Raw genomic sequence first — 27,005 nt, 5'->3', positions numbered from 1 at the left:
GAACTCTCCCTAGCAAGGTTGCAGTTTAATTATAGTTATTAACACAGTGTGACTCATGTTAATCATAGCATAACTTTGCACAACTCCACTATGAGGTTTAATCTGTAATAATGCACATTTTTGTATGACAAATCACAGTAACTAGAAACTACACTTGTCAGTTAAATGAAGTGATTGTTCTTTGTTCTCAGAAGTGGCCTATAAAGTGGCATAAATTGGACGTAGGCTTTCAAACTAAATCAGATTTAGTAAAGACTTGTTCTGGCCAGTGTGAACGTTTGCAATGTAAACTAGAACAGCACTTAGTAGAGTACATTCAATCAACCTGCACCAAATTTCACACACATTGATATCAGTCTGATAATCAGTGGACATGTTAAAAATCCTCCTCAAAATGTTAAGTAACAGTTTAAAGGTTCAGGGTATAGAATGTAGTGACATCTAAAAGGTGAAGTTGCATGGAGCAGCTGAATACCCCTCACCTCACCCTCCCCTAAAAAACGTAAAAGAGAACCTGTGGTAACCTTCAGTTGTCATAGAAACTCAAAAGGTGTTCAGTTTATCCAGTCTGGGCTACTGTAAAAAACATGGCGGCCTCCGTAGAGAGGATCCGCTCCCGATGCAAATATAGTATTTTTACATTACATTAAATATCATATAGCTGACACTTTTATCCAAAGCAACTTCCAAAAAGTACATTCAACAAACCCAAAACAGCAAGAATCATGTAAGTACATTAGCTTCAAAAAAGGCCAAACAACAAAGTGCTACATGTAAGTGCAACATTTACAGTAGGTGCTACTTGACTTAGACCATCTTCTTAGCCAAGGTGTAGTCGTCAGAGATGTATGTGTCTTTTGTCTGCGGCAGAAGATGTGTAGCCTTTCTGCTGTCCTCATGTCGTTCCACCATTTGGGTCCAGGACAGCAAACAGTCATGATTCTGTTAAGTGGCTAGGTGTTCCTCGGAGTGAGGGAGCTACAAGCTGATTGGCCGATGCAGAGCGGAGTGGACGGGCTGGGGTGTAGGATCTAACCATGTCCTGGATGTAGACTGGGCCCGATCCGTTCGCAGCTCGGTACGCAACGACTAGTGTCTTGAAGTAGTCTAGGTGTGAGATGACAAGAGCCTAGACCAGAACCTGTACCACCTTCTGAGTGAGAACGTATTCTCCTGACGTTGTGCAGCATGTATCTAGACGATCGGGTTTCTGCAGCAAAGGGAGAGTTGCCTGTTGAGTGTCACACCCAGGTTCCTTGCAGGCCTGGGTGGGGGCTACCACGGAGTTGTCGATGGTAATAGTAAGGTCATGGGTGGGAGAGCCCTTCCCTGGAAGGAAAAGTAGCTTGGTCTTGTCAAGGTTGATTTTTTTAAGTGGTGTGCGGACATCCACTGAGAGATGTCAGTCAGACAAGCAGGGATTCGTGCTGCTACCTGTGTTTCAGTCTGGGGTAAAGAAAACAGCAACTCGTGCAGTTTAGATGAAACACACAAGTGAAAACATCACTAGGATTCTTTTAAATTCAGTTTCTGCCAATAGATCGCTTTCACATAAATCTTACACACTGGATCTTTAATTATTGTGATTAGCACAGTGTGACTTCATGATAATCACAGCGTAACATTGCACAACTCCCCCCCTGAGGTCAAATCTATGATACTGCATCATATTTAATGAAGCGATCACATGTTTGATCAGAAAAATCACAGTCACTTGTAGCCACTAAAAGTAGTGATCGTCCTCTGAAGTGCAGTGGAGTGGAAGCACCCTACAAAGTGGCCCACGTTGGAAATAGGCTCCTACACTAACGTATGCGACGCCTAAACGAACAAACACACCTACAGTTTCCAGCAGTGGAGACACGCAGATCATATTTTTGGCATCTTGGTGACACACCTTCATAATGTCAGTGATAGTTTGACGGTGTGTAAACAAGAATCCTGAACGTCTCCTTGCGCCTGAGAAGTACGTCGCTGACGTAAACTGTCGGTAAAGGAGGGGGGGTGGGGGGTGTAAAAAAAATCACTCACACAAGTCGGAGGCGAGAAGCGTTTTGTTTCTTTTTTTCCTTTCAGTTGTGTGCGCTTATTGTTTGTCCGCTCGGTTGTTGTCCCTCAGCTGTGTTACCGTCTCTCACACACAGACACACACACAGAGACAGACACACACTCACTCTCTGACAGACTCGCTCCACGGCTCTTCAGCGCTCTCCCCTCACGCGGGCGCTATTTTGACAGTCGGGGTCGCAGTGAACCAAGTCAAGCTAGCAGCACCATTTACGTTAGCATCGGTAAGTCATTCGCGGGGCTAGCTAACTCCCACTAGCTAGCACCGGCTACATTTCGAGACCTGACAGCGTCGGCGGGGGTTTACAACAAGGCTCGCTTCACCGTGAACATGCGCCGCTTTGTTGACTCGCTAGTTGTGTGGCGAATTCCGGGTTTTTGCTGGCGCTAGTTTAGCTAGCACACACTGGAAGGAAAGCGCTAGCTAGCGGGTTAACATTAGCCAGGCTAGGTGCTGTATGTGGCTAATTATACTCGCCGGGGGGAAGCGAGCTAAAGGCTTGAGCTAGCTATTGTTAGCGTGCAGGCAAGGCTAATATTTTCAGTCAACTGCTCAGCCACGGCTCTGACCACACTTCCATATGTTCCCCTACAGATAGACCTTGACGGGATTTTTCCAACCCGGAGACCGAGACCCACGGCCAGCGACACGGTGAGCTGAACCTCCGCGGTGACTTGGAGACGATGTGAAATCCATGATCCGTGGTCGTTTTTAGTTGGAATGTAACGTAACGTTAAGCACCATCTTTAAAGTCCGCGATCTCCATGCCTGACTCGAGAATGGCCATGGTTACATTTGTATCCTTCCAATCTTAACCGAGACGGTACGAAGGTAACTCGAGGAATGAATGCCTTCCTCTGGTGATCGGGGATTAATTGATTATATGGGTTGAATCTGAATGAAGTGATTGGAAATTGTTTGTAGCTGGCCATTGCAATCGTTCTTACAGCAACCCCCCCCCCCCCCCCTCATTCAGCTGGTGACAACAAGGTGTTAGAAGACGTATGTGTTTGTACAGCAACGTGTAGATGTAATAACCAGTAACTGGACCTTATCGATCCCAAGGGTCTGTATTTTGTAATATTGATTGAATGTCGTGGGTTATGAGGCAAACTCTAAGTGAGCTGATTTGTAAAATTAGTCAAAAAAATGATTACACTACACTCCTAGGCTGCGTTTATTGCAATGTTCAATTAAAGTTTAGGCCGCATCGTGTTTTAATACATTGAAAATCTTCCTTTGCCACCCTCCAAACTGAGGTAATATCTATCTTGTTCCCTCAGTGAGGCTAAATTGTTCTATAATTTATCAACATGAAGGAGAAACACGCCTCTTACTCGTTCTGTATTCTAATCCATAGTTTCTGAAAGCTCAGCTGAAGAGGACTCGCATTCGAAATAGGATTTGTCTAACAATATGTAATGGATGGTCACCACTCCTTCTTGGCTTTAGCACTTCTTTTTGACACTTGGGCCGAAAATAGACAGTAAGGCTGTTGAGTCAAACAAGGTGGGATCACAGCGAAGACTGTCAGGGCCGCGATTCAAACATCTGCTCTGGGAAAACTGCATGTGTGTGTCTGAAAACCTAAATATTCACAGGCATGGAGGTCAAACAAATTGGCAAATGGCAGGCATGGACTGTCAACATAGTCACGTTTGATGATGAGATTGTCCTGAGATTGTCTTGAAACTATCATAATATATCTGTCTTATACTTTTGTTGACTGTTCTCAGTGAGACCAAGGATAGGCTAAGGGGATACCCCTACTGAAGATTCTCAGATTTAAAGAAATGGTATACTCCATCTTTATTTACAAAATGTGACCCTATTATAGCTTATTTCTCTGCAGTTGCAGATCGAGGCACCTATGTTTAAATAATACTAAGTCCAGTTACTGGTGTAAGGACAGTATCATTGAGAAAAGGCTTATCTATAGTACGATCTCATGGAGGTGAGTCATTGAATCAACAGTCTGCTGTTGCTAAGGGCAGCAATGAGAAAGATGTAGTATCCGAGCTGTTTCTCCCTTCATATCCTGTAACTTTCAATCTTGACATTATAGAACATATCAAATTGACAAATGTCAAATTTTTTGGTTTTTTAACTCAAATAGTTGAAGAAGTCTAACGTTTGATATTTCATAATTATCAGGAATTTGTTTTTTTTGCAGGATGCATGAATAACTTTCTTCATGCTTCATACACCTGTAGAACGTGTGATTTTATATGTTGGAATTAATCTACTTGCGTTTACTCTATATCATATGATTAAGTATTTATACAAGCCAAAATGGTGACAGTGGTTTTATTACTATATTTTACAGGCAGATACAATTTAAATAGTCAGCGATTATCCAGAAAGACATGATCAGTGCGTTTATTTGTTAGCCAGGTATCCATATCTGCCTCTGTCTCTGAATCTCTGTTTGCAGCTGCAGAAGCAGAAGAGTGGCTTTTTCTAGAGAGATTTGAAGAGCTATTTATAGATCTCTGCCAGAGCACCAAGCACTGTGCTGTTGCTGCTGCTCCTATCTCTCTCTTCTCTTAACCACTCCTGTATCTCCATGTCTCTATCTTCATTTGTCCCTCTCCTTTCCACGTTCTCTTTGTTTTCCAAGCTTCTATTCTCTTAATGTTTTCACCGCTTTTCAATCTTCTGCTTCCATATCTATCGTTCATTGCTAGCTTTTGATGTAAATTATTGATCAGAGCAGGAGGGAGGGGACTGGTTGCTTGGCAGTAAGTCTGGCCTCAGATTGAATATAGGTGCGTGAGTGACTTCGGACTCATTGCTGCAAACCTGGAGGGTTTTCGCATGACGGTTCAAAGGAAGAGAAAACAGAACAAATGTGTCACATGTTGAAATTCACCATTGGATCACAGGATTCCAGCAGGGGTTCACAAAGCATCTGTTTTGTTTTCAGGTATAGATTTATTACTTGTATGACAAGAAGCCGAATTTATTAAAACGTTTGGGCCAAAACAGGCTTCATTTAACCTATGCCTGATCCAAAGTCCATTAAGAAACTAGTTAGTTCCAAACAATCTTATTTAGTAATGACTTTTATGGGCCTGTTTGAACATATTCCATGTAAACTAGAATGGCACTCAGTAGAGCACATACCTCTGCCAAGGCCCAACAGTCCCTTTAAATTTAAACCACCTGCACATTTCACAAATGCATAGATATCAGTTCCCTAAATGTGCCAAATTTTTTAAAATCAAGATCCATGAATTATTCCCTGGGGAAATGGTGAATATGTTAAAAAAGGCCCCAGATGATAAAGAAAGTAAAAACAACTAAGAAAAGTCCTTCATTCACCCCCTGATTCGGATCTGCACCAAAATTGAATGGGTTGTTTCCTGATCCAAACCACATCCTTCCACCAAGTTTTGGGGAAAACCGTGCATTACAAACAAACCAAGAAACAAACGGACAGGGGTGAAAACATGACTTCCTTGGTGGAGGTAAGAACTATTTCCCAGTGTTTCCTAATAGCTTTAACTCAGTTATATGATGCGTGTAGTGACTGAAGCACCTTGTCAGGTAACTGTGCTCACGAACGGTTTATCTGTGATATCTCTGGCCACTGATCCTTGCTCAGCTCATCCCTGTTCTCTACCTGTCTACTAAGCCCTTTAATGTCTTCTCTTACTGTCCTGTAAGAGACTACATGGCTGCCCAGATGCAGAAGCTGTTGGACTTGGATTGAGGCATTAGGTGGCATTAGTGTTTGCTTTCCCATTTATTCCAATCATGTGGTCAGTGTGAGACTAACAGGCCATGCTACAATTGAAGTCATTGTTTTTCTTTTTTCATTTCAACATGGCTAGATATTTTTATACGAAAAAGAGATTTGTCCATTTCAAATGATGTTACCATCACTACCCACATACTTCCGTGCGTCATGCGTTGTCATGGTGGTTAAGTAATGTCAAAAGTAGAGGGCAGGGCAGAGTTGAGAATTTCTGACAACGACAAACGTGGCAAAGGTGCAGGAAGTTTTGATTATGTACCTCTCAAGAAAAGGGCAAAGGCGGCTAGTTTGTCCATTTGCCCGGGCAAAGTAATGCCTGCAGTTTTTTACCAACTCGCAATGTCTCTTCCTAAAAAGTTCTGCCATTGTTGAACTTTCTTCCTTGTGTTCTATTGTCACCTCGCTTGAACCATTGGCTCCAGTGCCCAAACGGTTTCTGGAGGTACTGCTCTGTTTTGTCTTTCATCTGTGTCCATACGCTTTTAGAGGACGTGCACAAATATGGCCAAAATGAACGCAGATTAGGTCAGGAGGCTCAGTCCATTTCTGTAAAGCGAAGCATAAATTAGCCTTAAGGATAGAATGGAACGACGATAGAAAATAGTTTTCTAGTTCCCGTGCGTCCGTCCGTCAATTGATCCATCTCCTGCATCTGCTATATTTTGTGCCATCATCTTACAAGAAAACAAGATTTTAGTGGAAATTCAATGCAATGATAAGTGATGAAAATATTTTCTGATGTACATAATTTATGCATTGACTGATTGCACTAATAAAGACTACTCTGGATATGTTTACTTAAATGTAAGTCAAAGCTGGAAAGCTGTGTAACGGCAACATATTTTGCTAAGTGCCTAATAAAGCCTGGTCACACGTTGTAATCTCAAAAAGTCAGCTATGTATGAGGCAGACATCCCTGGACTTCAGCCACCTCATGTAGAGTTCCCTACTGACATTTCCTTTGATTCTGAACTTTTGACTGCCTCCACTGCATCTTTCAGCTGACGTTTGCAGTGAGGGGGCTACAGGCAGAAGATGCAAATACATCATCTTATGGGATAAGGGTTTTTCCTAGCTAATGAGGTGGTTTTATTATATTCCCCCTCCAGCTTCCCTTCAAAACCCTCATGTTTAGATTTTTTACACTTTCACCATTGTAGCAGTGCTCTGTTTCTCCAACAGCTGTCACTACTTTAAGCTCAGTGTGTCCTGACACTGTCTATAGATAATGTCCTCATACATTCCCATGAAATAGACAGATGAATGGTGACCTGGACTATTCGGTCCGTCTGCAGATGGAGCCTTGTATCTTTCTTTCTTTCTTTTTTTAAGGATACCAAATTTGAAATTATGGTCGTGGAAGAATAAATCTATTTACGGTGGTCTCTCTTAAAAGTATCCTGCTGTTGTGTCAAGTGACATACTGGCTGATCCAAGCAGCCCTTTAAACAGCTGGGCTTCTTGCAAGCCCTGGGTTGGCTGTCATTGCAATTATATTGTTACACAGAAGCAGAGTGCAAACAAGATATGTAAGAGCGAGAGAGAGAGGGAGAGAATCCACACAGAAGGGAGGGTTGGAGGAGAAGGGAGCGGTGCGAACTGTGCGCATGATAGCAGGAGAGAGAGGGAGCCAGCCAGCAAGCAAGCGAGGCTTACTGTTTCCCTTTACCGCTTGTGCTTCATTCAGAAAAAGAAAGGGGGCAGTCAAAATAGTGTTCCTCACCATTTTTACATGAAACCCATCAGCACAGACAGCCTTTGATTACGACAGACAGGAAGGAAACGGAGCAAGTGTGACGATGGAGAAAGTAGAATGAGCTGAAGAAAGTGATAGAGTGAAACACTCCTGAATCTCAGCTGTTTACATGGTGGAGGAAATGGAATTTATTCGTCTGTACTACCTAGCAAGATAAAACTAATGTCAGCGTTGTCTTGGTCCAGAGCTGCTTCGGGTCCTGCTGCTGCTTCTCCTGCGATAATGTGCTTTTATCTGTGAGACACCTGATCCGACTTGGCTGGATATCCACGGAGCTGAGCTCTAAATACAGTAAGCATGTGCTGTGTGTGTGTCTGTGTGTCAGTGTGTAGGTGAGATGTAGCCTGTGGTTATGCCTTTCACAGCTCAGGAGATTGGTTTAATGTGAAAACATTGCTGCTTTAGTAACTGCATCTTATCTTAGCACTTATAGTTGTAGCTCTTTGTTAAACACCTGCTGTCATTTATTTAACTATACCCTAATAACAGTGATAACAGTCCGATCATAGGGCTTGCTGAGATATTATTTCATTCATTCATTACAGTTTCTACTTGTATAAATGCAGCATATTTTATCAGCTGGAAGGAGAACCTAGATATGTGTTGCGTAGATGGATTTTACACATTACAGGCTGAGATATGTCTGATTTGTGATGGTTTAATGTTTCGTGAGGCAAATGCTGAGGTAATAAGGAATTCCCTTCCACTGTGTCCTTGTGTGAGAAGAGGGAGGGGAGGAGGTGGCCTGGTGTGGGTGGAGTGTCACTCGGAAGTAGGCGTTGCTCTGCAACACTGTCATACTGAGGAGGGAAGGAGGGAGGTGTACAGTTAAAAAATAAAAAAGGACAACCTATGGGCTTACATAAGGCATGTGGGAAGTCCTGTGTTGAGAGACCCTGAAGTTTATCCTCAACGATCCTCTCGGCTTGAAGATGCAGTGACGGAATATGGTGATGACAATTAAAGAATAAATCACATGTTAGAATTGTCTTTTGATCTCTAAAGACATTATACATAAACACCTGCTTATGAAACGATTTTTCCCTCGGTTGGTTGCAAACAATGTGCAGGAACATAGAGAATAGAGTGGAGGTGATAGAGAGGCAGCGCAAGCCTGAGAGAAAGCACAACAGCAGAGCCCTCTTGAATAAAAAATCTGTTGCTATAAATAGCAAGCTTTCCTCATAGCTTCAGCACTGTTTCAGGTTTAGAAGACCAGGCTTTTCCTCTTCCTCTCATTTGATGGTTCGAGCCTTGCAAAATCACACTCTCAATCCTCATCACTTCCTTTTTATTTTCTCTTTTGTTCCCTCGGCCCAGATACGTCTTGTGTTGAATATGGGCTGTTTATGTAATGACTGGCTGTTTGTGTACATGGGTGTGCATCTTTCAGCATTACAATAAATCAAGATGCATCACTGTCGTGAGGAACACACCCTAATTCAACTAGCTTGTTGTCGGCTCATAAAATAACGATGATCCCATGATTCTACCCTCTTGTCAATTGGAAATACAAAAGAGAGAAACGACAACCACAGCAACCCACAAATTAGATAGAAGCCCATTTGGTATCAGGTTGCCAGAGCTAATGCTGTTTTCTTCCTGATGTCTGCTATTCTACCTTTTAGAATACAAACGTACATGGTTAGAAGAGATTGCTAAAGCTAGCTGCTTAGCCCTGACGGACATTATGCAGTCTATCCCCTTGCATGAAGAGGTTGTGTGTGTGCACATGACAATCACGTTTGTTGTTCATATGTTTGTGACTTTGGAGTTAGGCTCCTCAGGTAGTTGGTGATCCTGCAGCCTCACTCCTGCATACTAATTACCAGTGCGTGGGAAAAGGACTAGTACAATAGAGAAGCAAGCATGAGAGGGAAAGGAAAGGTGGGGAAAAAATCAATAGCAACCCCTGGAGTAACTTCTGCTCTAATTGCCTTTAAGTCAAAAGGTTCACACTTTCTTGCGCAGAGCTGTTTTAGGAAAAAATCCATATACATTTTTTGTTTGGATTAATAACCACAGAAGAAGAAATAGTGACGGAATACTCGGAAACCTCAATAACTTCATACAGAAAGTACCACCCTAACCCCCCATACCTTTTCTCATAGTCTCTTCCCACTCTGTTTCTTTTCAGTTGGATTTTTCATTGCCTTGCCTCCAACTAGCAGATTGTTGTTAATGTTGATTTGATGAATGTTTTGGTGTATCCCCTGGCTTTTATTTTGTACAAGTAATTATATAAGTTTAGTTCTGCACATTCTGAAGATAACTGCAGTGATAATAGCTGTAGAGGGCACAAAGCAGAACGTAGGTTTATTTTGGGGTCCTTTTCCTCCTTGGGGAGAAATATTTGGCCATAAAATCCCAAATTGAATGGTCTCAGGCACATTCTAATGCCATTATTCCATCTCTTACACAGATCTTAATTATTGCATATTTAATTAATCTACCAGATTGTTAACCTATTGTGACTTATTGTAAGCGATAAATAGGAAATTGAACATTAAGAATGAGCATTCACTTACTATTTGTATGCATTCATTATACAGTACAAAAGGCGGTTCCATTATATTATATTTTATTTCTGAACCATGATTTGGATCAACTGACATAAAGAGCAGAAACATTAATGTTCATATCAGCAAAGTCACTATTAGGTCAGTATTTTGATGTCTGGAATATCATTTATTTTACTGACATTTTAGATTTGTCTCCAGTGACAAATAACTAAGGGAACCTCGAAGAGAATTTAGAACGCAGACATCAGTCAGTATCAACCCTCCCTCCTGTCCATTTCCCTCTGCTGTTGTTGTGGATCACATCCTGCAGAGGGAGGGAGGTGAGAGGTCCTTGTTGGTCTCAGCCAGTAGATGAGAAGAATCTGTCAGATTTTAGGCAAATGAAAGTAACCACATATCATATATCTGTTCAGCCCTGTTATTTAATATAAGTGCAGTTGCGAACACAATGAAGATGCATTGAGGATGCATTTCTGATCTCATCCAACAGACGCATGTGGCCACATCCTCAGCTGAAAGTTCGCCTGCTCAGCTGACACTCACTGACCTGCTGCAGTTTCATAATGAATTGAAAATATTTGTACACTTCTCACATTTGTTTTCCATACATTGATTTATTTGTGGCCACCGCCACAATATCAGCATTGACCACCACATATTGATTTTGTCGTTTGTTTAGTATTTCAAATTAGTTCAATCTTATTTCATTGACAGACAGTAGAGGCAGCTTTAATTTTAGCATCTTAACAATTCACTATTGGTTTAAGTAGCACACCGTGGTTGTGTAAAACATGCTCGGAGACTATGGACAAAACTGTCAAATACATCTTGAACAGGTGGTTTGATAAAGTGCTTATTGGCCTTCTACTTTTTATTACAGTTACAAATGTAGTTCTCCTCAATGTGAGTTACCTTTGCTTTACCTGCTTCACTGGTATAGTGCATGTGTACGTGTACTTATGCTATTGTTTGTGGAGCATATACTTTAGCGCTGCCCTGGGCAGTAGAGGGCAAACAGGTATTTGAATTTGAAATGTGGTTAATTATACTTTTCAAACACAGGGAATTAGAAATACAGGCTGTTCTCTAATACAAGCCTTCCTTTAAATAAAGGCCATTTACGTTCTGCCTCCCTTCTTCAATGAGTAGTCGGCCAGTAAGATACTTATGAAAAGCTCTGTACACAGCTCTTCAAAGCAATGGTGCAAAATATTGTATGCAATTTTTATTATGTTATCATGACTGTCACTGTCTAGGCATTTAATAGGAAACATTGTAAGAGTTGAGAGAGGAGAGGAGGATGGAGGACATACTTAACTAGAACAAGTTTAGTTGTTGCTTTTGACATAATTAGAAGGTCGTGATGATGAATGAGGAGCTCAAGGGACAGAGAGGCATGAAAAACTAGAAGGTGGGGATAGATGAATTGCTATCCTTAGGCAGGTGGAGGTATTGGGAGTGGTTGGCTTCTCTAGGTAAACAGATGGAGTAGTGCAGCACGGCGCTGACCTGCCACTGCTGTCAGGTCAGCTACGTGATCTAGCGACTCGCTGCCATGTGCAGTTTCTCTAATTAACACTCCTCCTAATCTGTGCTGGGGCTGCACCAGTGACATGTACAGACATCGTCTCACAGATGAAATGGGTGAGTAGAGAGCAAAGCATCTAATAAATTAATTTAAATCAAATTAGCGACGTTTTATTAATTTGCCATGCATGTGACATGTTGTCATTTGCCGACGGTGAATTTTCACACCATTTGAGGACTTATGGACTCTTGTCAAATATGCGTGTGTTTAATGTAGGCTCTGGAAATTTTGCAGTAGGAGATAAGGATAGATGAGGATAAAGATGTACACAGCTGTATTCAAATATAGTCTTAGCCATACTTAGTTGTGTGTGCATGTCATTTTTTGTCCACAGCTCATACATCCAATAGCAGACCTTTCATCATCCCCCTATTTTTCTATTTTAGCACACTGTCGTCGGTATTGGAACATTGCACTCACCTCCTGCTTGGTGTAATGGTAATACATAAAGGGCAGTGGCCATGTTTTATGCCTGTAATGGTTTTAACTTAATTTTATGATGGCTGCTTTTTCTGCTTTTATTGACATCTTCCACAGATCTCATCTGGTGTGTGATAGAGGGAGAGATCCTGTTTCGGGCATGCGTTTGGTTTTCAGACCCTGACCTGTGGTTCTTTGGCCTACAGGATTTGAAGGAACTATATTTAGATGGCTATATCCCTATGGACCAAAGGAGGGAGGAGAAACGCCGAAGAAGAGATGAAGGGGGGATGCTGGGTGGTAGAGCTGTGTGTTGTTAGCTGGATGTTGGCTGGATGGATGTCTGAATGACTGGCAGGTTGCCTTCCTGCTGGCTGTTCTGGAGTGCACAAGCCACATTGTAAGAGACCACACTTTCTGCTGGCCCAGCAGAGACAGCCTTGCTGGTTGACTGGCTGGATGCCTAACTTCCGGGTTCAGCTGGCACTCAAGCGTCCATCACTGTTTTGGCAGCCCAGCCAGCCAGCTGTTATTTAGTGTGGCTGAGGCAAATGGACACTGGTCACCGTCTGGATTAGTGCTGGGCAATTAACTGAAAATTATTTGAAACCGACATTTATAAACTCTAACCGACCTAATTTTGCTCATGTCGGTTAATTCGGTTAATATTTTGCCCAACGCACACATTCATGTCGGGTTTCCGCCTTGTCCGTATCACCCTGCTGTATGTCCTCCCTCCTCACTCTTCCGCTGACCTGCGCTCACATTACATGGGTTAGTAGTAGTAAGTAGTCTACAGTACTTTAAGTTTACTTTGTCTTTGTTTGATTCTCTCTAAAGTTCAGGAGACACGTATTTAGGAACATTGAAAAAGAAGTCCAGCATTTTGTGTGCATGCAGTTCATATTGCCCAGCCCTAATCTGGACATATTTAACTGTTGCCAGTGCATTATTTAAGATATACTCATTCTTAAGCTAAAAGTATCTTTTTCATCACGTAGATAGAAGTTTCTCTCAGTCACTTAGGGAATGTTCAGACCAAAAATAGAGCTGCGTTAAAAAATAATGCCACAGGGCTGCATTGGCTTAGGTATTTTCCTACAGACACCGGTGGAAGGATGACACATGATCCTGGAAGTCCAGTTTGACTAATACATCTATCAATTTGAAGGCCACTCAGAAAATTCTCAACAGTTTATAAGTGTTTCTGGAATATAATCATTGTTAAACACAAAGGAAATTTGCAGAAGTTGCATCAGATTAAGCCTTTTCTCATAAAATGTTGCATTTTTAGGCTAAGGTGTCACTAACTTAGTATCTTGCTCCATTGCTTCATTGTAGAACTGTTAGCAGTGCCCTTTGTCTTGCTCTGGTTCTTTCTCCCTCTCTCTTTCAATCCTTCCCTCTCTCCATCGATAGCACTGGAAGAATTCCCACTGCGTTGATGGGCCATCAAAACATCAGAGAAGTTTTTACTGTCTTTGCAGGCAGGTAGAACTTGTCATAGTCTCAACTGTAGCTGTGCGCTTTCCCGCCAGGGGCATGCAGGTTTTAGCAGGAAGGTTTAACACCTGCGCTCTTTGTGTACCTGTCACTTGGACTTTGCTGCGCATGAGAGCAAATTGCGTGCTCTTGTGCATGTGAGCACAAGCACAGTCCTAGGTTACGCTTCCTCCTCTAGCACTATAGTGGAAAGTTTATTACAGTTTACAGAGAAGTCCTTGGATGTGTGCCATTGCACCTGAGTCCACTGACCTCACCCTCTAAAGATGAAGATATTGCCATTAGTCTGTTTCTCGAGTGCTGTCCTCGTTTCCAAAAATAGTGTCCAGTAGGTCATCGATCACACTTGATTGTGCCAGAGCAACTGCTGATTGAGTCTGTATTAATCTACAGTCCACATTACTGAAGACTTTGAAATTAACAAGTGTTTTAGTGATTCTTTATGGGATTTTGGTGTCCTTCTTTGTGAATAGTTTTTTTTTTTTTGATGATTGCCAACATTATCAAGGGACATAATTGCAGAGTAATGATTAAGATGTCAAATGCCAAATGGGAGGACATTCAAATTCTGACCTTTTTCCCCTTGTCCTACGTTTTAATGTCTTGTATTCTGTAGTTTTTGGTTTGCTAATTGTAGTTGAAATGAAAAGAAGAACTTTACCAAGAGTTCAGGTTGTGGGAAGCTCTAGATTACAGGTCATTAAAAAGTCTACCATTCTCTACATAAATTCCAGTGTTTACTGACCAATAAAAACAATTAGGAAAATACTCAGTACTAATACGTACAAACAAAAAATTCCAGTATGTTAATGATCTGTATGTAAAATGAGTACAGATTCATACCCTTATAAGATGTTAGAATATAATTTCCTGCATTGAAATTAAATCGATTTTTCATGGCAAACATCAACACACAGTTAAATACTAGATGGCAATATGGATAAAATCAATGTAATTTAATCATTATCTCATTGTAATTATTTCATTGTCACCTGTTTTTAAAAAATGTAACCGGCATTTATCCCACTCAATATAGACCAGCCTCTTTGCAGACCATTTTCCCTGCAGTATTCGTCTGCCATGCAGCAGCCAACAAATTCAGGTTTTAGCCTACCTGAACATGTCCTACTGCTTCTGGGAGGCTTCACCTCTCATTATGCACTGCCAGCATAGCATCTACAGTTGATTTAATGTGGCAGTAGTGAAGGACCAGTCTATTATTATTATGCTTCCAGTAAAGTTTTAGTGTCAAACTCAAACGTAAAGACTGGTGTCCTGTGATTTACCACTCCATATCAGCTAGCTTTAGCCTGCAAAGCTAGTAGAGTCAGAAATGATACCGTCTGGTGCATACTGACTTCACCTTGTGCATATGTCTGTGACTGTGAGGGACAAACAGCCTCTCTCTATCGGCCGGGGCCCACTTTCTTATTCTGGAGGTCTGTTCTTGTGTCTGTGAGCTCAATCTGTTTAGTTCAAGGATCAGCTCCACCAGACCTGATAGTTAGTCACTGCTCTCATCAGGATGGAGAGGACCAGAACTGTCTGCAGTCAGTGTGTGAGGGGAGTCATCACCAATCTGCACATTTAAATAACTGTGTGAGAATGTCTCACATTTTAATCACTTTGTAAGCCCCATTAAGTCTTTTTGCCTGTGTGTACATCTGTTTGGTCACATGTGTGTACGTTTGTTGTGTCTGCGGGATTGACACATGATACTGCTGTGTGTTTTGTGCGTTTATGCGTGCTGTTAAATTTGTGTTAAATGTGAGTACCAAGTGATAAATACACTCGGCCTTGTAATTGGGGAAAGGAGGGGGGTCGTGAGAGAGAAAAGAAGAGAAAAATATGGGGGTGTTGAGGGATATGGCTGCTTTTCTCTTGGTGACAGAGCCTGTTGCCATGGAGCTGGTCCTCCCATTGGTGGAGGTCTGGTCCAATCGCTTAACAGCACAGATTGTTTCATCATTGAGAAGTTTGTTCCTGTCTCTCTAGCCACTCCTCCATCTTTCTCAGTTCTCTTTTTTTCCCTCTCCTACCTTCTCTTGCTCTCTCCTCTACTGCTCCCCATCTCACAGCAAAAGGAGCTGATAAATTACATAAGGTTGATGAGTGCATAAGCTGCCACCTAGTTTCATTTTGACACCGTTTCTTTATTTAATTTCAGGAGTTCAAGTTAAGGAGGATGAATCGTTCACACATTTCCTCAGTCCTTGAGAAGGAAAGACAGCGCCACTATCCAACATTAAGTTATTTATCTACATATATATCATATATATACACATATACACAGCTAACAATCTATTGCAGTCTAATACAAGCAAATGAGCAGAACTTGTCACTCTCTGTCGGAGCGGGGGGAGGCACATAGAAACAGCTGTTAATGGCTTGTAGCTCTTATTTACAACCTCTAGAAATGAAAAGCCAGCAGGCTAAGAAACTGACATGTTGTGTTTGTCTATGATCTCAGCTCCATTACAGTATCGGTGGGGCACTAACACATAACCAGCCAGTTGGAATGGTGTCTGTGCATGTGTGTGTGCACGCTGGTCTGGCAAGTGTCGGTTATATAGGGCAGATAAAACTTGAAATGAATAAAAATATTTTAATATATGTATAGTAAAATAACTGATGAGACGATCATTACATTGGCCATTGATGGGACCAAAAGGATTTGCGGTATGGTAATACAACACGATACAAGGTACCTGGGCCACCGCTGCAAAATGAACTTAGCGGAAACACGACAGATCTGGAATGCACTCATTAGGGAAAGTGTTAACCGCGGCAAGATTAAGTTGGTTAGAGGTTATAAACGTCCGTTTTGATATATTTTCAGTTAATTGCCCAGCCCTAGATTATTGTGAGTATTTCATAATTCTTATTTACTTGTTTTTTCATTTTGGCCCATGTGGAATTCCATATTTCGCTCCCTCACCCACATTCCAGCACTCTCGCATTCATCAATAATACCCTCAAGTGCAGGATCCCCGCTCTCCACTGGCATTCGTTCATTGTGCAGACAGGAAACTGTCATTCACTTGGCCAACACACTTTCTCTCAATCACCCACTTCTCCTCATGTTCTTGCTGTTTTTATTCAGATTTGTTCTGTTCATGCAGCTTCTGTATGTTTCCACACCACGCAGCAGAGAACTATACATAGGTTGTAACTAGTGAGAGCAATAGAGAAAGACGGGGAGACTTGGAGAGAGCTACAGAAAGGTAGAGCTAGGTAACTAGGGAGGAAGGGGAGGAGGGAGAGAATGAGTCATAGCTCGTCCCACAGGACTGAGTGGGTAGGCTGAGTGGAGGAGGATGGCGTCAGCAGCAGGCCTGACAATTTAAGAAGACACATTAAAAGAGGAAGAAAAAAAGAGAGAGGGGGAGAGAGAGACAGAGAGCTAACACTTCGAAGTGAGTGGATGGAGAGAGAGATATTGATGTGGAGGGGGCGGAAGGCAGGAAGGGGTATCCTCACTGAGAAAGTGAAAGAGTGGGGGTGGCAAGGATAAGGACATAGAGAGACATAGATGGAAAAAGAGAAACCCTGTCTTCCGCTTCATTTGACCATTCATGTCCTCTTCGTCTGTGTTTGGTTTTCCTTTCGTCATCAGGTTTCCTGCCTGTGCTCTGAGCCATGGACTCATCTTAATCATTTTTACATGGCTCATAGAATCAAATATGCACAGTATTCCAGAGTGTATTTGTGTGTGCTGGACATTGATGCATGTATACATATGCAAACGGCTGGGTCTGTTTAGTGTGCGAATGTGCCTGCACTGTTCCCCTACAGTCCCCAGTGCTATGGCAGCCCCCTCGCCCTCCTTTTTTTTAAGATTGTGTAATCGACACAAAGGGGAATCCTCTCTGACACAGACAAACACTGGTACCTACATACTGCAAGCGCTGCTGATCTATAATATGTGTAGCCACTGAGCTTGCACAAACTCTACCATTACTACACACGTCAGCCTCCACTCTGCAAAGACATAACCTTGCTGCCTTTTGTGAAATGGGTTCTCTCTGACGTCAAATGGGCAAGGTGCGTGGCTGAATACAGAGGAGCTGAATTGGGTCGAGCTGCCTGTGTATGTCTCTCCCATTGCTGTCTGTGGGTTTGTACGTTCGCTCACTCCGGTTTGCACAGTTGTGTGCTTCCATTCACCTTCATCTTTCATTCAGGCTCTGCAGAGAAAATGGAGAGACAGATCTGCTACGCATGCTTCTCCATTATGGAATTTGAAATGCGGTGAATGAAATAAAGTAATAGTAGCCGCTTTCAATCATTATCCACACAAAATAAAAAGTGCTCATTCTGTTTGCTGTCAATAGAAATAACCAGGTAGGAAGAAACAAGCGTGTGAATGCAATGAGAACTCCTCCGTCCATCTGCATTGTATCTCTGCTGTAACCTTTTTTTTACTGTAGGCACTGCATGTCCTCACGACAACGCACTGTTTAGCTGGGTTGAACTCTTTTGTGTGTGTACCTTACTGCAATTCTATTTTAATCTCAATGATATTTATATCGTTATCTATTGGCTCTTGTCACAATGAAAGTAAAAAAATCGAAGGTCTTCCCTTTTTAATTACTGTATGATAGAGAAAAACTGCAGAGCCTCACAATGAAAGATGAGGAAATTATATTGTGGGAATTTTTTGCTTTACCAGGGAGGTTCTTTTTTTTGTAACCCTTGTTGGTTGGTTTGTCAATCCTGGATCAGGTGGCGGATCCAGGATTGACAAATCAGGCATGAAAAAAATCTGGCATGATATTTATGAGTGTGTGCCATTTGGTGCAGATCTAAATAAAATTTCAAGTGAATAAAAATTTGATTTCATCACATCACACTTTTGTCAGTTAATGAGACATTAGTTACTTGATGAGTTGATTAGTTAGTATGAAGCAATAGCACAAAACAGATGTATTGTTATTATGAGAACATTTTGGATCATTTTGTGGCAGGACAAATCAACCTATTGCGGGCTGCCACAGTCTTGGTAATTTATGGGAAACAGTGCTTGATATACACAAGCTCTCTGCTTTCACCACTTACCATGCAGGAGAATTCTTGCCATTTCTCTGGCTTGCCCCGCTGCTAACTATTGCTGGGACCTTGACACAGCTTGACCTGGAGCAGCTAATTTTGACAGTGATGTCATACCTGAATGAAATATTTAGTTCAGCTAACCTACTATCTGAAGTGGTCGTATATATTCTCCGTGTCTTAACACAAACACACACGCATGTTTTGACCAGACGGATAACTCTTTCACTCTCTGGCCCATTCACACATACACACACTCACACAGAGGGCAGCGCAGTGTATGACCTGAGTGTCTCAGCTGGTTGCCTGTCATCAGGAGGGTCTATGTAGTCTGCAAGGCCAGTAATGTGTGTGAAATGGGTCAGGGTGCCCTGCATAGCATTATGACAGCTGATGGGGATGATCGTGATATTGTGGCCCATCTATTTTCTTACCTGTGTGGTCGTGTTTTCTTGTGAAATTTCTGTTGTGAAACCGTTTTCCCCCTGACATTAGTCAAAAAACCAACTATATATATATATATATTTGGGATTATTCTTACGACTGCAGATATACTTGATTTTAAGTACACATTCATGTGCGTGTAATGGCTGCCTCATGTATCCTGAGTCAAATTGATAGCTTCTGCTGTGCGAGTCCTTATCACAGCTGCACTGTCCACAGACATGTGGTTTATCTCCAGCCTAAAACATTAAATTGGTTATTTGGTCTTAAACGTCTGATCAAAGCATCTCTCTTCTGCTGTGTTAAACCAATTTGCCAATCTGGTTTTATGACCTCTTTTGCTATGATGTAACTGGCTTGAGTCCTCAGTGAATCATATTCCCTGCATGTCTGCAGCCACGTGTGTTGATGTAGACAGTTGGCAGAGAGAGGTCAACATCAGGCCCACCAACACAGTGACTGAACTGGGACACACAGACACGCAGTGCTGCTGCTGCTGCTACTGGTGGTGTTGTAGTTGTTGAGTCTACAATGCCTGTATTTTGACACATTGTCAATCAAAAAATGGATGGGCCCTAAGAGACTTTGGCTGTTTGTTTGTATTTTAGATCAGTCTTAATGCCAGAACAGATTTTTTTGCAAGCACAAAGAATAATTATATTATCTTTTATTTTAATGTTTTAAAGGGGATGTATATTTGTATTCTTTGCCTAATGATAGGGAGTCAACGGGATTCATTGTAAAGGGTTTGAAGCGGCTTCATTCCTCATTTGAGAGGATTTATCAGTTCAGCTGCTCTAATTGGACTTTGTCCCACTTGATATCCCATGACCTGGATGAATGGGAATCCACATTGTTCTCTGCACCACAGGCTATGGTTGCTTGAAAGTAGAAGAAATGGCACGTAGTTTCTGTTTTTATCTTGCCCTCCTCTCTCTGCTGCTGTTTTCCATCCCTTGCAGTCTGTGCACAGTGCAATATCTCTCTTCTCTCTGCCCTTCGCGCTGCTACTTGCTCAACACAAATGGCAGCAGTTGCAAATGACGTTACCATCTCCTTGGCAACGCTGTGGGCCTGTGTGTGGAGGGGGGAGTGTTTTTATTCCTCAGTGGGGGACTTCAACCTGAATACACACTAACCGACTCGACATGGGGAAAGAAATTGAAGCCGAAACAGGTAGAGACTGCTTTTTAGGGTTTAGGGTACTGCTATTAGTCTGCTCAATGAGAATGGCACTTGAAATTAATGACTATCTTTGCTCTCCAATCCAAACCCATTCATTCTTTTTGTCTAAGAAAACACATTGAATATGTGTGAGCAAGAAAAAAAGAGATTATTTTTGAAGTGATTGAATCAGACATTTTTGTGTCTGCCCACAGTCGATAGTGTGGCTCTGCGCTCTGCTGCTGTGTGGTAGGCCTGTATTAGAGTGGGGGTTGGGGCATGTGGGTGTCCTGGTCAGTGATGTGGTGTAAAGCTGCTGATGACGCGTTGCTGCTGCATTGCCTGGGTCTTCCCCACAGTGGGAATCCCTGCCTCATTTGTTCACTCATCTCTTATCTATCCCGCAGCACGGCACGCCACAGCAGAGCACTGCCGCACAGGCGGGGACATGCATGAATGGCTCTCATCCATGCTGCATGCATTCAAACTGATAATCATGCTTCTGATGCCTAGATTTATGCACATTTACTTTTCATCGAGCTGTGACATGCACTTATACATGTATATGGGATTAGACGCGTACTTTTCATCCTACTGTTTATACTAGATAATATAGGATTATCAGACCCATGGATTGTTGTTCATCTGTGTTGTCTGTCTCTGTACGGGAATGGCTATAGGGCCTAAGACCTAAGAGTTGCTGCTTTGTTGGCATAGGGGAAAATAGGTTTAATGATGTCATTTAGAAGGATTTAGGAAAAGAAAGAATACATAGTAATGATAAGTATATGATGATTGTAGTTGTTGCTGTAATTTGAAGCTTGTTGATGAGGATATAGCCAAAATACATGCTGTTGTGATTTGATGGCAGTTAAATCAAGACGAGCTTGCAGGTGATATATGTAGTATGTTGAACCAAATCTGACTCATTAGGTAAAGGGAGTGATGACTACCACTCTACTCTCGTCCTTCATGGCATCTTGTATGGTGACATACCCAGTGGACCTTATTAGATTGTTAGTGATTCTTTATTCAGAAGATAAAATTGTATTGGATCTGATATCTGTTTTCAAATTGGTGCATCGCTATTACTTGCAGTTAGGTTCTAATAGTGCAGCTCTCCTTGGCTCTGCACTGTCTACAGTTTTGTTAGATGGACTCCTAGTCATTTTGCTGCTCGTATGAGTTATAGTGAGAAAACACCGTTTTAACTTTCCCCATCCACGAAGAGTGATGCTCTCACTGTAGAAACATGCATTTTAAAAATTGAGGTGGTCAAATAACAAGCAGTTTAGCAATTGGGGAGGTTAAACCTTATCCAATGTGCTGATTTGCAAACCCTGTGTTCCAGTGGGCTCTGAGTTTTCAGCTCTTTGTCCCCCTCCCTGCCAGAATGAGCAGCAGTGGCAGCAGCAGTGATGAGTCACTCAGTGTGTGAAACATGACGTCATCCGTGTCTTCCTCTTCTGCTTTTGGTGTCCAGGGCTCCTGACAGGAGGACAGACCATGCTGCTGCACTGAGCCGGAGGGAGAGAAAAGAGAGAGCCCTCAGAGGACCGCCGACGTGGTGGCTGGCCTGTTTTTGTGCCCCTCCCCCTTATCTGACGGCTGTCTTCTCAGTTCACCCTATTGCTGTGAATATTTATGCTTTTTTCTCACATGTGAATGTTGTTTTTCCTGTAATATCCTGTACACGTAAATATTTGTCTTTTGGAGCAAATTTCCCCAAAATCAGGCAACTTATTATTTTAACATACTGTAATGAGCAATAATGTATTCAAGTAAATTTGTCATTTTTATATAAAATGGTTTAACATGAGCCCTTTTTTCTTCTGTATGTTTCTCACAGCTCCACCCCGAGGGCTAAGGCTTGCTATGGACGTTGCTTTGCCCCCTGCTGCAGCCCTGCACAGTGCCCTACCTTAGTGGGTTCCCCTCTTCTTCCTGTGTGTGGTTCCCATCCAGACTCACTGTACAGAGTCCAGCACAGATCTGGTACCACCTACAGGTAGATAGTATAGTAGTACACTCTCACACACATATACTGCATGCACACTGTCTTTGCTTTCTGATTTTCAGAATGCCACAGATGTTTGGTGTGTAACCCTTTTTTCTTGCCTCTTTTCTCTCAGCCACTCCTGGGTCCTCCACCCAACCCCCTCCCCTACTCCCACCCTCCCCCCTCCCCTAAGAAGATGTCGGTGAGCCTGACAACAGACATCCAGCAGGAGGGAGAGAGTGGGCTTCTCATCGAGCCCTGCAGTCGAGGCAAGACCTCCCCTCAACCACAGGGCACTAAGGAGGGGACAGGGGAGGGCCTGGAGCCTGAGGACAGCTCCTTACAGGATGCACAGGTGGCTATGGACATACTTTCTTCCCTTGCCTACATAACGTCTTAGCTAGAAACTCGTTTGACTTATTTCTTTTTTTGCCAGATGATTATTTTCTGTGTTATTGATACTTTCAAAACCTGAAATCTAGGGGTGTAACGGTACACAAAAACCACGGTTCAGTACATACCGCGGTTTTGAGGTCACGGTTCGGTACGTTTTTGGTACGGTACAGTAGAAGCAAGGAACAGAAAACATAAAACTGATTGTTTATTTGTATTTAACCCTGGTTAACTATGGCTGCTTCTTTCTTACCTAAGTCATTTTTACAAAAGGAAAATAACAAAATATACACTCTCATAAATAAATAAATAAAAATAATAAAATATATATCCATTAAGGTGCAGCAAGTTGAAAATTAACTGTAATTCTGGTAATGTCGTTTCAAACGAGTCAGCATGTTCAATCTGCTACCAGCTACAAATCCGCAGCAGTTGTGCAATGTCGGCTTTTGTACGATCAACTTGTCTTGTCCGTCATCATTATAAAGACTAAGACGCTGAAGTGTTCCCACACAGACTCAAATGATGAGGGAGGGTCTTCATACTCCTGTTTGTCTGCGGAAGCTATGACCACGAGCCTACAGCACATCCGGTCCTTCGCTAATATTGTACCTCGAAATTTGAGACCCGTATGAACCAATATTAGTATATCTGTGATGGGCTTATATCAACCAGGCTCTAAATACATAGGTAGAGAATTCTTATGTGTATTTAATATGCACCTTATTATTAAGATTACTGAAATAACAACTATCTTTTGCAGAAACGAGGTCCTAACCATAGCCATGGCAGGAAAAGGCCCAAGGTAAATAAGTTGCATGTTTGTTTGGGTTTCTGTTTCGAAGGTAATCATCTTTGTGCAAGTAACCCTACTAACTTCCAATAATCCTGCTTCCTGAAATAACCCCCCTGGTGGTTTGCATGGTTATTTTTGACCTCATTATTAACGTTTTAATCCTCTCAACTAAAGTGGACTCCCCTCTGCTCATTGGCTTAAAATCTTAACTCCCATGAGATGGTTTAATGTAGGCATGTCATGGTGACCTCACTGAGGCTGTTAAAGAGAAGGGCCAATGTCTTTTGACAACAGTGCCGATGTAAGAATTCCTCAAGTGACTGTATGAACATCAGCAAATACAAACTGTACACTATATTCTCTGAGCTCCACTTTTCTTGTTCTTCATCCAGATACTCTGTGAACTGGTCTGAGTACATTCCTAATCAGTCAACAGTTTGAATACACAATAATTTAAATATGCAAAAAAGTCTTGCCATCGGCTTTGAATACATTTAAAGCAACTTTGCATTTAATAATGCAGTAGAGATTTGAAGCCAACTAAACCGTTATAAAATAATTGGAAATAATTGGAAAACATAATAATACATACAAATGTGAAACATAGTTTGTGCATCGGGAGAATAAGTGAAAGGGCCTATTATACGTAATTGTCATTATGTCTTTAGCCTTGCCCATCTGTATGTACGTATAGTCTTAAAGACTGTAAAGTGGTTTCAGACTTTTGGACCCCCCCCTGTCCATCAATCCATCTGTCCATATACATGTAATCTATTTTCAGAAATGTAATTTATCTGTAATGGCTTGAGGGCATTTTTAGAAAATGTTCACTTGGACTTGAGGGTTAAATAGTTAACATTTGGTGGTGATCACACAAAATACACAATTCACAAGCAAATTAAGATAAAATTTCACAGAAATGTCTAATTGGATCAAGTGATGGCATTTCATATTCAAAATCAAAGGCCATTGTGATATTCTAATGTTCCTCAAAAACTTTTTTCTGGCCAATATTGAATAAACATCAGTATTTAAAAATCATAGTGCAGTCAGATTTATATATTTTTACTTGCAACTTGCAATGTGAGCATTTAGTGTCATATCTAAATGCTCAGTGAAGATGCCAAAAAACCAAAAACAAGTCGCTTTTAAAATAATAAACTTGTGATTGTGTTTCAGTCTAATGCCAAACTGAAGCTGGTACGGAGTCTGGCAGTGTGTGAGGAGTCCTCTGGTCCATTCTCCAATGATGGACCTCCAGAATCGGTACTGTTCCTGTTTCTGACTTCATCCCCTAACTTCTAACCTTAGTTCATTCACCGCAGTTAAACTAGGTAGTATGCAACTGCAGTTTGTGTAGGATTAACAATACTCAATAGACTAAAAATAACAAAATTAAGATTCAAAATTATACCGTACTTTGTCATAGCAGTGGAATGTGGTTTTCCAGGATATCATCCAGCTTCACATCAGCTGTCCATCAGACAAGGAGGAGGAGAAGTCATCGAAGGATGAATATGAAAATGATGACAAGGAGAAGAAGGACAAGACTCCACGAAAGATGCTCTCACGTGGCAAGTTAAATTCTTTTTGTAGCCTGCTGTTGTGCTGCTAACCACACTTATGGCGCAAGCTTACACAAGACAAAATTTAAATTTTGTATTTCTTTGTTTTTTTGTAAACCTCCCTACAAATACAATAAATGGTGACTAACAGTCTCAGTTAAAACATCCTGCACAAGGAAATTAAAAAAGGTTTTGTCGTGGCACGACTGTTATGTATAATGTCCATTGTTAATACCCAAAGGAACCAAACCAATATGTCAAGCTAATTTCTCTGGAAGATAATTGGATCCCCCCTCTTCTTTTTTTTTTAATTACCTGCCTCAATCCCTCTCTCTGCAGAGGCATCATTAGACTCTAAGAGCAACAGAGATACAATGTCTAGCCCAACTGTCTTTTGTGTGTGTGTGTGTGTGTGTGTGTGTGTGTGTGTGTGTGTGTGTGTGTGTGTGTGTGTGTGTGTGTGTGTGTGTGTGTGTGTGTGTGTGTGTGTGTGTGTGTGTGTGTGTGTGAGAGAGACACAGAACATCTCATCCACTTCTTATGTTTATCCTTCCCGAGCAACCTGGAATGTTTTTGCTGCAGTGTTGAGGGGCAAAGCTATGCTTAGTAGCAATCTCACTTTACACTTTCTTTCTCACTTGCACTTTACTGAAGAGTCACCTGCTCTCTTTTCCCACTCAGTGTCTTGACCCTTTCTTCCTGCCTGCCTGCTTATTAACTTTGTTCTTCTCTCTTGTTAGACTCCAGTCAGGAATACACCGATTCCACGGGCATTGATGTTCACGAGTTTCTGGTCAACACACTGAAAAACAACCCCAGGTATGATATGCCACATCTATAGCTGTAAAAACAATAGCACATTAGGAAAGTGACAAACACTAGTAATTTAATGTCACTCACAAAATCACTTTTGCTCTAACTGCTGCTGAGATGCATTAAACATTTTATCACCAAGTTAGGCAATTAAATAGTAAATTTGTATCCAGTGTCTTCTGTTTGTCCCTTGATTAAGTTGCCTATTAGGTAAACAGATAAATGAAATTTCTACAAAATGCTCTTACATCTTTTTCATTGGTCTGCAGTCTGGTAACCTTTTAGTTTTATTGATTGCCGCGCATCTGACGAGCACAATAACTGCCTATTATGGAAACACCTAATTAATCAAAAGAAGCACCAGATAGTGCAGTGTTTAGGAGGAAACATTAACTGCATCATTTTCAAAGTTACGTTTGTCCAACTGTTGTATATAATTGTATATTCCATTAACAGTCAATAGGCGAGGACCCTTGAACTTTCTGTGGTCTAATAATATTATATATAGGATTTTAAAGATAAATATATTGTGAAGTGTCTCACATTCACATGAAAACACGTTATTGTAAGAAGGTCAGATAAAAAGACAGTCAGAGTGGAAAGGATAGAAACTTTCCTCCATCATATTAGAAGTGATAAAACCATTATTAGAAGCATTTATTGCTGTATATTCTACCCTTTGATCTTTGGTTGGTATGCTCACAACACTCAAGTCACTGATCCGCCCCCTCTCTCTCTCTCTCTCTTTCCCCCTCTGGCCCAACAGGGATCGAATGATGCTGCTCAAACTAGAACAAGATATCCTGGAGTTCATTAATGACGACAAGTAAGCCACATTCTTCATAACCAGTCGCTTGTATTTAAATTTAGCTGCTCTAAATCCATCCCTTCATATTTATAGAATGCTTTGGTAATGAGATAAGTATGGCAACATGTAGTTGATATTATGGGGCAAGTTTAGGTTAGTATTTCACAGTCGGCCTCTGTGTTACCTTGTAACCAGAATAGTATTACTAGACTCAGATGTTATAATTAGAAACGTGTCTGAAAGCAGTATATCATCATCAGCACAATAAATGTATAAGTAGTTCCTTAAGTTTGACATCCTGCTTGTCATACACCTCAACATTTTGAAAAACTAATCTTTTGGATTATTCTTGTGGGG

The 27,005-nt window shown here is 41.5% G+C and overlaps 1 protein-coding gene across 13 annotated transcripts in view; it reads left to right on the top strand.

Moving 5' to 3' along the window:
• Positions 1–1,962: 1,962 nt before the first annotated feature.
• LOC117761531 (R3H domain-containing protein 2) overlaps positions 1,963–27,005 on the top strand; it is a 47,699-nt gene continuing 22,656 nt past the window's right edge. For 7 of the 13 annotated variants that reach the window (XM_034585515.1, XM_034585514.1, XM_034585513.1 and 4 more), the window contains exons 1-9: positions 2,007–2,291; positions 2,663–2,719; positions 22,124–22,282; positions 22,407–22,628; positions 23,430–23,471; positions 24,642–24,728; positions 24,913–25,036; positions 25,768–25,846; positions 26,607–26,666. In XM_034585515.1, the coding sequence (XP_034441406.1) occupies positions 22,470–22,628; positions 23,430–23,471; positions 24,642–24,728; positions 24,913–25,036; positions 25,768–25,846; positions 26,607–26,666 (551 nt within the window). In that variant the 5' untranslated portion in view covers positions 2,007–2,291; positions 2,663–2,719; positions 22,124–22,282; positions 22,407–22,469. Of the gene's footprint in view, positions 2,292–2,662; positions 2,720–7,449; positions 7,876–21,757; positions 21,909–22,123; positions 22,283–22,406; positions 22,629–23,429; positions 23,472–24,641; positions 24,729–24,912; positions 25,037–25,767; positions 25,847–26,606; positions 26,667–27,005 lie in introns of those variants that run through there. The other 6 variants (XM_034585512.1, XM_034585511.1, XM_034585505.1 and 3 more) reach the window with 3 other exon arrangements.

Source organism: Hippoglossus hippoglossus, chromosome 5 (genome assembly GCF_009819705.1).
Source record: "Hippoglossus hippoglossus isolate fHipHip1 chromosome 5, fHipHip1.pri, whole genome shotgun sequence".
In the NCBI taxonomy this organism is placed as follows: Eukaryota; Metazoa; Chordata; class Actinopteri; order Pleuronectiformes; family Pleuronectidae; genus Hippoglossus; species Hippoglossus hippoglossus.
Note: the sequence above shows the minus strand (reverse complement) of the source record. Positions and strands in the feature narration are given on the sequence as shown.